The 10,404-nt window shown below is 35.3% G+C and overlaps 2 protein-coding genes across 4 annotated transcripts; both read right to left on the bottom strand.

The window, feature by feature from the left end:
• Nucleotides 1-3,681: 3,681 nt before the first annotated feature.
• LOC101304443 (ferrochelatase-2, chloroplastic-like) lies at nucleotides 3,682-6,616 on the bottom strand. Its single transcript, XM_004290977.1, has 9 exons — nucleotides 6,500-6,616; nucleotides 6,038-6,377; nucleotides 5,799-5,942; nucleotides 5,513-5,614; nucleotides 5,287-5,390; nucleotides 5,077-5,203; nucleotides 4,772-4,924; nucleotides 4,452-4,552; nucleotides 3,682-4,328 (listed from the first exon to the last, which is right to left on the bottom strand). Exons 1-9 carry the CDS (start codon nucleotides 6,571-6,573, stop codon nucleotides 4,016-4,018), a joined length of 1,458 nt encoding a protein of 485 aa, XP_004291025.1. The 5' UTR covers nucleotides 6,574-6,616; the 3' UTR covers nucleotides 3,682-4,015.
• A 1,977-nt stretch (nucleotides 6,617-8,593) lies between these two features.
• Nucleotides 8,594-10,107, bottom strand: LOC101303767 (uncharacterized protein C6G9.01c-like). Of its 3 annotated transcripts, none has more exons than XM_004290975.1 (3): nucleotides 9,781-10,032; nucleotides 9,367-9,427; nucleotides 8,594-9,243 (listed from the first exon to the last, which is right to left on the bottom strand). In XM_004290975.1, exon 3 carries the CDS (start codon nucleotides 9,223-9,225, stop codon nucleotides 8,815-8,817), a length of 411 nt encoding a protein of 136 aa, XP_004291023.1. In that variant the 5' UTR covers nucleotides 9,226-9,243; nucleotides 9,367-9,427; nucleotides 9,781-10,032; the 3' UTR covers nucleotides 8,594-8,814. The 3 variants fall into 3 exon arrangements, with proteins under 3 accessions (XP_004291023.1, XP_004291024.1, XP_004291022.1); XM_004290976.1 differs by having other exon boundaries at nucleotides 9,367-9,576; nucleotides 9,781-9,952; XM_004290974.1 differs by lacking the exon at nucleotides 9,367-9,427 and having other exon boundaries at nucleotides 9,781-10,107.
• Nucleotides 10,108-10,404: the final 297 nt, after the last annotated feature.

The raw sequence follows: 10,404 nt of genomic DNA, 5'->3' as shown, positions 1-10,404 counted from the left end.
GTGACTGAAGCAAGGCACGGGTGGGCTATAATTTTATACGGTGATTTTTTTTGCGTCTGCACGTGCGAACAATTATTTGTTTTCTTTTCTTTTTATAATTAATCACAGCTATAAATTTTCTTTTTGACATCATCGAAAAAAAAAATTACTCGATCTTTGTCCTTCCTCTATGGTCCTTTGTCACAACGAATTCACTTTTGTTTTTGGTTTTTCTTACATTGCTTACCTACTTCATGAGCATGCGCGAATGGAAAGTTACAATAGTGGAAAAAGTTTAACAAGGAAAAGTGAATTAGTCCATTCATTTTACATCTCCATTGCATTGATCAAGTTCTTTATAGCAAATGTACTCATTTTAGGTAGGTTGGACCAATTCTCAATTCGGACTAATACACCATTAATTTAAATAGTGCAGCTATTGGGACCTCCAAATTTGCTCAGTATACCTCTTATTCTCTCTACACCTCTATTTTATTTTTAAATACAAACATTTTCTCATTAGACTTTCTTTCAAATTCCTAAAATAGCATTGTTTTTGTAATTCACATATATATTAATATATTACTCATTACACCTCTTATTCACTCACTATACCTTCAAATTTTTTTTCTTTTTGCATGCGAACATCCATTCCCGACCTTGATTTCTTAATTTTTCTTTTATTTTTTTTATTTTGCAATAAAATGTCACTAGACATTCTATTTTTTGATACAAATTGTAAAGAAATTAATTTTCAATGACATCTAATTTTCGAAAGTAAAAAGTTTTATTCGAATCATAAAGAATACTATTCTCTTAATATTAAAAAAACAAGGATTGTGTCTCAAATTTTATTTATCGTTCATCAAATGAATATTCTTACATGAACTATTCTATATTTTTATTACTTTTGTATTTCTATTTTACATATACTATTTTTTTGTAAGTTTATATTTTTGTTTTTATACTCATGATGATAAATTATTTTAACAATTGATAGATCATAATTTGTAAAAATATTATTATACTTTTCTTTTTTTTAATAACTGATAGATCATAATTTTTGTAAAAAAATTTCACTTTATATATGCATGTGACATGTATGATAATATAAATATATAAATACTTTAATAAGTATGTGATAAAACTAGAAAATGAAAATCAATAAGGAAAATAATAATATGCAATCCATTATGGCATTATTATTGAATTAGAAAGTTTAGAGAGAATAAATGTAATATTACTTTTTGTTTAATCAGTGTCCTTAATAGTCATTGTGTAAGAGGATAAATATGTTATTTAATAATTCATAATAAAATGAGGTTAAATGAGCAAATTTGGAAGTCTCAATAGCCGCACTCTAATCTAAATCGGTCCTTGATCTTTGGTTCGACAATACAACAACTAGATCAATCTAAAGACTAATTACTATTCATATGTTATAAAAATATTTTTTCATTGATAAACAATTACTTTATTATTTTGATAAACAAGTACACACCCATGTGCAGCAAAAAACATCAGCCATGCGGGTCCCGTGTGTTCTACTTAACCCAGACTAATCCATGAGGTAAGGATTATCCTTTATATTACCCCGACTAGCTAGGTCCCACATGGACCCATAGCTAACCCAGACTAATTCTTCTCTGCTGCATGTAATTTTTAGTCTTTGTAATGATTTTATTCACCCTTTCACCCCATTGGTGCATGTGTTCTTACAAGATTCATTATTTACATAAAATTCTTATACCAACATGTAGATTTTCAGTCTGGTGCCTGGAACATTGGAGCATGATCTTCCAACTCTTCACCAATCAAATGTACAATATGCAACAATTCAAAATAATTCTATTAGATGTTTAGAACCGACTATAGATCAAGTCCAATCACCATCATATCACAAGCGCTGAACATAAAACGACAGCGAACATGATCTTCTTCTATGATCTTAAGTTTTGACACACAATTTCATTATACATTTTGAGATAACAGCAGTAGTGCAGTACTACCATTATATATAAAATGTAGTCAAAAATTGTAGAACGAAACCATAAACAGGTTCATGGTTTCTTCCAAGATCACAAATGCAGTTAACTAGTTCTAGAACATCACACATTATGAATTCTTGATCTGCAGTTAATCTAATATTCTGTTTTGTTTGAACGCATTCAATCCATTTCCAGTTAACATGTTCAACTACAGTGCACACAGTAAACAAACATAACTAGGACTAGATCATAGTTTTGGCAAATGCAGACTAAAATTTGTGTGATTTAGCTGCTCTGAATTTCGAGGGAAGCTTGAAAAAGAGGTCAATGGTAGAGTCTTGTCGTTTAACATCTTCACCTATGCCAATGGTAAAAATTCACTGGAGCCGGTTTTGGTCAATAGAAGGATGGATAATCAGAGAGATGGGTTTATGCCTGGCATGTTTACTTTCTGAAATCTTCCGTTAAGATTTTGGGGAAAGTAGAGAGTAGACAGATACACAGTGTGGCTGAGAAGATGGGTTTTCAGTGGGATGTATAAAGCTATGACAAATATGACGATCATTACAAAAATAGTGTGGCTATTAGGACCTCCAAATTTGCTCACTATATTTCTCATTCTTTCGACATCTCCATTTTACTTTTCAATATAAACATTTGCTCATTAGACCTCATTTCAAATTTTTAACATAACCTTAGTTATTTATTAACATATATTTCAATCAATTAATTACCTCTTTTTCACTCAATAGACCTCTCATTTTTTGTTTTTTTTTTATTTCCCTTTTTGTTTTTCAACATCCATTATCCCTACCTTCATTTTTTAATTATTTTTTTCATGCAAGAAAATGTACATCATGAACTATTATATATATCTTTTTAATTGTTTTTCTTTTTTGTACGTGTTATTTTTTTCTATATTTTTTTTCTTTTGAATAATTTTGTCTCTGTTTTGTACCTCATAATAAATTATTTCAATAAATATATATTTTCTACAATCGATAGATATTAAAAAAAAATTTGTAAAAATATTATGCACCTTGCAATTATATGCGTTCAACATGTATGATAATACAAAATTTATGTCACATGATTAATATTGATTATTTTTTTAGTCTCTTATAAACTATATATATGCTTTAATAAAAAGAAATTGGAAACCAAAATATATAAGAAAATAATAAAAAATAGGAATAAATTATTATTGAATTGGAAAGTCTAAGAGCATCTTCAGCAGTTTCTCTAAAATTTCTCTAAAATGGGAAAACAAAAGCTAAAACCAAAAAATTTATGTTTAAAATCTAACAGCTTCTCAATTTTGAAGATTTCAGCATTTAATACAACAATAAAATATACTATATCATTATTAATTATAACAAAAGACTATTATATATTTCATTGTAACAATAAAATACCCAATAAAATATTCTATTGTTGTCTTGAATTCGTTGGAACACGTAAAAAATTAAATTTTGGGAAATGAAAGCTTTGCTGCAAATTTAGGAAACAAAGACTCTCTTTCTTCTCCATCCCCATTTTGAGGAATGAGATGGGAAAACTGTTGGACCTAAAAACAGTTCTATATTCCCCAAAATTGTGAAGTTCAAGAAAATTGGGAAGCTGTTGGAGATGCTCTAAAAAGAATAAATATAATGTTTCTTTTTGTATAATTATTGTCCTTAATAGTTATTGTGTATAAGGATGTATGTCATTTAATAATTCAAAATAGAGTGAGGTCTAGTGAGCAAATTTAGAGGTCCCAATAATCGCCCGCTTACAAAAATCAATAAATATTGTCAACCACGCCCTCCCTACTAAAATCAGTTTGAAATTATTTGTAAAAGTAAAAAAAAAAATAATAATAAAAAACATACATTTCAGAGAGAAGGCCTAAATACAAAACTTCTCAAGCACTGCAATCTTGTACCATGTATGAGGGTGAACCGATCAACTGAAAAAGGAAGTGGTATTCTTTAGTGTGTTTCACCTATTGTAATCTGTAGGGGCAGCTTCTATGGCATTTCGTAGTAAACTATTGTAATGTTCCCTCAAATCAGGTTGTTCCTGAATGCCATTAGCATCTTTGGTGAAAAGAACAAAATGAATGCTAGAAATGAACCAAAGAACATTTTGATAACCCATCTCATTGGGTCGTGATCAACTCCTGGGGTAGTCTTTGGGGTTGCAGTAGCTGCTGCAAGCGGTAGAGCTTCTATGACTGCATCTGCCAGATCTGTTATAAATGACGGGGTAAGGCCAAGGGCAGGGACTCGGCCCCAATTCTCAATGCCGGATTCGAGGGCCAACTCCTTGTACTCCATATCAATCTCTTCAAGAGTTTCTATGTGCTCACTCACAAAGCTGGTTTGTAAAGAAATGCAAAGACAATGCAAAATTGTAAGAAACTAGAAACAATTCTACATACTGCATAGCTCTATAACAGATTTGGACATAGCAGAATTTCTACATGACAGAGTGACATACCTGACTGGAACAGCAAGGAGACTTTTTACTCCTTTCTTGCCAAGCTCAACAAGAACTTCATCAGTGTATGGCTTCAACCATTGTACAGGACCAACTCGGCTCTGTTCATCAGCCAAACAGAAATGAAGGGAAAAAAATTTCAGAAACCTAATCAAAGTCATAGCCGTAAGCACTGGACAGCAGAAACGAAGGGAAAAACATTTCAAAACCTAATCAAAGTCAAAGCCATAAGCACTAGACAGCAAACAAAGTTAGTTCCGGGAGCCAAAACATATCACAAAATTAATAGCTAGAACTTTGAAAGTATAGTTTTAAATCACCTGGTAGGCAAGAGTATGTTCATTGTTGATTCCTCTAGCTTTCAACTCTTTCATTATTAAGAAGATACACTCCTCCATTTGATCTTTGTAGGGATCACCAGAGTCCTTCACATAACTGAGTGGTACCCCATGGGCGCTGAAGAATATTGTGACCTAATGTGCATACATCATATATGTAAAGTTCATTGAGTAACCATACCGATAGATTTTAAATCACATATGTATCAGATCAAACCAAAAGATTCATTTGCATTAAAAAAAAAAAAAAAATACCAGATTAGTTCACAAATTAACCAAATACACACCTGTGCAGGCTCAGAAAACCTATCTAGCTCTTTTGAGATCAAGTCGGCCATTGACTTAATATAACCTTCACGTTGATACCATGAATTTATAACTGAAACAGGCAACCTTGATAGATATGGATCGTTCCTGCAAGGTGTGCTCAAGTTCAGAACAATTGACCTATGCATACAAAACATAAGCATTTACATGAACTTGTAACAAACTGTAACCTGAAAATATTCTGGAGCACACGAACGCTTGATCCAGTTGTAGAGATAGAGAATTGAGGATACAGAGGCAGGACAACAAGCCTTGTAATTCTGTCCCTCTTAATCTGGCACATTATTTGAATCAATTATTTGAATCATTGATAGTATACAGAAATACACATTGAGATTCTATTTTCTCACATCCTTCACTTTGATAGAATTGCTACAAGGAAACTAGAACACTTACTTGCTGAACTGCTTCCTCAGTGAATGGGAACCAGTACCGCATTCCGACATAGACATTCACCGGCATGTCCTTTGATTCCAAAGCCATTTTCAGTGCATTTGCCTGTATGATATATCATGCAGTAAACAAACTTTTTAGCGAAAATGAATGAATAGAACAAAACTAGAAAACCTGCAAATACTCCATATAAATAGATTCATTATTGTAAAACAATACAGACTATGCAAAGTTGTAAACAAAAGTTAAATGAAGGATTTCAACTAGACTCAACCTGCATTTTCCCTACCTGCTCATCTGTTATCTTACGCAATGGTGAACCACCTCCTATAGAAGCATACCCTTCTTTGCTCTTAGGAGCTCGATACACAGAAATCAATTTCGCAAGTGGCTTCTGAAGAAACCGAAACACCCTCGGTAGACGTATGATATCCTATCACACAGCATTGCAATTCATCATCAGGTAAACCACACGAAAACGACAGAAACATTCATCCACGTCATAAAGAACAATAGACGAAAACATACCGGGTCAGCAAACAGATTAAACAGAAACGGCTGAACATCATCAAGCGTCTCGGGCCCTCCAAGATTCAGAAGCAGCACTCCAACCTTCTCTTCCACGGCGTGCGAGTGATGAGACTCCAAAGCAGTCCCACCGTAAGTGGATACACCCGCAGCAGCACACAATGCCTCCCCAACAGGGCTCTTCTTCTCACAATGTGAACCCCCAAACACAATTTCATCCCTCCCATCATCTCTCAACGCAGCAGAGCACAAGAATCCAACCTTTTTCGAAACGATTCGCAATCTCTTATTGCAAGAGAGATCCCCAATCGATCTCGCGTAAGAGCACGAAGATCTCCCGCTAACAAAAATCCAAACATAACTCAAAATTTCAATTATAAAATCAAAAGATTCAACCTTTGTAATACAAAAGAGTCAGCTTTACCGATCTGAAATATCAAAATCCATGATCTGAGGACTTACATCGGGAACTTATGATCCGAGCCGGAGAGCTTCAGCTGGGGAAGGACACCGGAGCATGAAACGGCGGCGTCCATGGCGTTTCGATTCGGTAGCGTGAAATTCAACCACTTTAATAAAAGGAGATTACTTTCTCTTTATTTCTGCCTCAACCAAACCACTACTACTAGCTACGACCTTCCCTCTATTCCAATTTGCTTCCTTTTTCTTCTTCTCAAAGAGAATCAAATACGTGTTTGAATTCTTCAACGACTACGTGGTCATTTTCAGACTGAAAGGGCGGTTCGGTTGGCGTTGCCATTCTTTACCAACTTTTGTGGAAGTTGGCATGGGTCATCGTTTTTGGGCCTGAAGATTGGGCCGGCCCAACTAGCGTAGGGTTAGGTTCAGCAGCTATATATAAATCAGTAAATGGCCGTCAGACACCAAACTAGAAGCTGTCTGCCTCCTTATCGGTACGTACTCTTAACTTAGCTGCAGTCTCCTTAAAACTCCCAGTTTCGTTCTGCATTTGAATGTGCATACAATCTTGGTAGTTAAGTTTTAGTGTGTGTTTGTTTCTGGGTTATGGGATCTGGGATCTGAGGCTTTGTTCTGGGTTTTCTCTTTTCTGTGTTTGGTGTTTGAGGTAAGAGATGGGTGATGATAGTAGGGCTCTATAAACGAGTCAACAGCAGGCGCCTAATTCGTGGTGACCAGACTGCCGCTTAGAGCCTATAGTGAGTTTAGTGGGTGAAGATCCTTGAAACTAAAGTAAACCATTTGTTTCAAGACACAATATCCACTGTACATTTTAGCTTGTTCTGACTTGATATTTGGATTTTTCAATTTCATATTGGATATTTCATTATTTTTGGATTGGCACTCCAGTCAGACACGGGTGTTTGTTATTTAATCTCATAACAAGCAACCTTTTGCATGGTGCCTAGAATTAGCTACTATCACGATTGGAGTGAGCTGTATTTTCAAGCTTTTCTCCAAATTCAGGGCAGCTAAATCACATAAATTTTTAGTCTCTGTTTGCCAATCTCTGATCTTTCTTATCATAAGAAACTATTGTAGTCTGTGTTGTGTTTATTTACTACTGCTGCGTACCGTCATTGATATGATAACTGGAAATGGGTTGAATGAGTTCAGGTAAAAACATATTAATTGATGAATGAAAGGGCATAATTAAAATGTTTGATGTTTGGGAACTAGTTAACTGGATTTTGATCTTGGAAGAAACCATGAACTTGAATAATGACATTGATGAGGACCAGAAATGTTTATGGCTCTATACATACGAGTCAACAGCAAGAGCCATTTCAATGGTGCCTTGACTGCCGCTTGGAGCCAATATTGTCCTGCCAATAGAAGATAGCTTGAAATGAATAATGGTTTCGTGCTACAATTTTTGGCTACATTTTATTATGCTACCACCAGTCTCAAAATGCTTGATGAAATTGTGTGCTGAAACTCTAGTAATAAGTTGTGGGACTATGATTATGTCATACAGACAGGTCATGTCATCTGCTGGTAAACCCTAACCAATGGCTTGATTTATGGTTCTAACAGTAGTTTTTTTTTTTTTTAAATTTGGTGCAGATTGTGCGTTTGACTGGTGAAGATTTGAAGATCATTCTCCACTGTTCCAGACTGAAAACTTGTTACATGTTGATATAAGAAGTTTCTGTAAACAATGAATCATGTAAAGAACTTAACCAATGCCTTGCAAAATGAATGGATAGATTTGTTTGAGCTTCAATCTTTGTTTGTCTTGGGTAATATGAGCAGTTAAATGGCATTTAATTCTTGGCAATGCAATCTGAATGGATCAGATTGACATTTCTTTAACATGAATCTGAGAGTATATGCTCTCCATCAAATCTATCATGTTAACTTTTGATGATTATATGCTCTCAATGCAGTCTAAATCTTCCATTTCTTGGTGTATTATCTGACTATTAACAATTTCAAACTAAAGAAATCTCTTTCAACTGTACATGGGAACTGAAACAGCTCATTCCGGCATCAACACCTTAAATCAAATGTAAATAACACAACTAATGTTAGTGTGAAGAAGAATTCACAGTAGTATTGATATGAAGAATAATTCCCATACATCAAATGTAACACTGTTATCAGGTCGGCCGCAGAGGCATGAGTATAATTCTAAACTTGATGAAATGAGAAAAACCAAACCTCCATTCATAAGTTACACTGATTCAAAATAATCAGGTTCTAATGTACATCAAAACCAAACCTCCATTCAGCTATCTCAACTTGAAGCAACAAAATCTTTAAGCAAACAAATCCTCAGTGAGTTGTAAGGAGCCTCAGAAGCAGCAATCACAATCAAATGGACAAAGTGGGGTGCTTCCAGCATCTGCTTTGTTGATACCCAACTCTTCCTCTGTGTAGATAGCAAGACCATCGTTTGTCCTCTTTTTCGGCCCAGAAGTTTCATCCACAAACGCACCATTTACAAAGCCTAAATCTTTATTCTTCTTTCTCTTAGGCTTGTTGGGTTTTTCACTCGCCTCTTCACTTTGCTTTTTAGCCTTTTCAGCTTCGGCTTTCTTCCTCTTTTTCCCAGCAAATATCTCATCAATCACAGAAGCAGGCTTCTTTGCTGGAGTAGCTTTTTTTGCAGAAGATGCAGGCTTCTCTTCTTCCACAACAGGCTTCTCCACAACACTTTTTTCTTTAACCTCTTGAGGGGTCTTTGATTTACTCTTCTTGCCCATCTTATGGGGATCAGAAATCTGCACATTCCAAATCAGAGAAGTCAATATCATCAGAGGAAGGAGAGTCCACTCCAGGGCTCACAGTAGTAGGACCAGAAAATGAGCCTCCATTACTAACACTAATTGGAGGAACAAGATTACCGGATCCCAGTTCCGGTGGATTTGAAAACTGATTGCTCAGAAAATCAAGATCTGGAGAGAGCTGGTTAAATTGGTACTGATTTGAGATTTCTGGGAATTGAGATGAATTGGGTAACATGGGCTCGAAATCAATGACGTTCATGAAATCAGGGAGTCCAGTGTAAGTTGGATCCATATTCACAAACAATCAAATTGATTCTGGGTAAAACCCTAAACCACCAAAATCATAAAGGTGACTAAACCCTAGAATTGAAATCTAGCACACAAAATCAAAACAACCCCACAATGGGAAAAAAGGCATATAATCAACACTAAATCAAACCCAAGTTGACCAACCTCAAGAATTTCATCAAACTTTCACTAGAAGCAAAAGGATTCAAGTCAAAGACAAACCAAGCTGGAGGGGTGGCGTACCTGGAAGAAAGCTTTGAGAAGGGAAAAGGGTCATTGGATTGGAGGAGAACCAAACCCAGCTCAGTGTGGTTGTACCATATATCAAGGAATTCGTAATTTAAAGAAAATGTATGTACCACTTATTTATCAGCAACCAAACATAACGCAAACCAAAAGCAGCAGAAGAACACAGAAACTTGATTGAATTGCAATTTCAATTAGGTGAAAACAAGAATCTATCCAAAGCAAAAGGCCGCAATGTCAAATGAAGTCACACAAACAAATAGGGAATATTGAAACAGAAACAGACAGAGAGAAAGAGAATCAGCGACTGAAAGAACTAACCTCTTAGACTGGCAGTGGACTGCGGACGCTTAAACCCTAGCTCGATGTGTTTGCAGAGTTCGGGTCGGGTCGGGTCTAACTAGCTGGACTACCTTCGATTCTGTATCCCACTTATTTTTATTTTTTTATTTTATAGTTATCATTTTATAAGAGAATTTCAGCAACGAATTTCTAGTATAAGATTGTAATAAACTTCCTCATCTCTTAGAATTCGACATATTTACCGTGAAACAACTTTACAGAGCCGGCCCTGGGGCGGTCAGGGCGGCGCCGCCGCACAGGCCTCCGGCCGGCAAGGGG

The sequence above is a fragment of the Fragaria vesca genome, linkage group LG2, assembly GCF_000184155.1.
Source record: "Fragaria vesca subsp. vesca linkage group LG2, FraVesHawaii_1.0, whole genome shotgun sequence".
Classification (NCBI taxonomy): Eukaryota; Viridiplantae; Streptophyta; class Magnoliopsida; order Rosales; family Rosaceae; genus Fragaria; species Fragaria vesca.
Note: the sequence above shows the minus strand (reverse complement) of the source record. Positions and strands in the feature narration are given on the sequence as shown.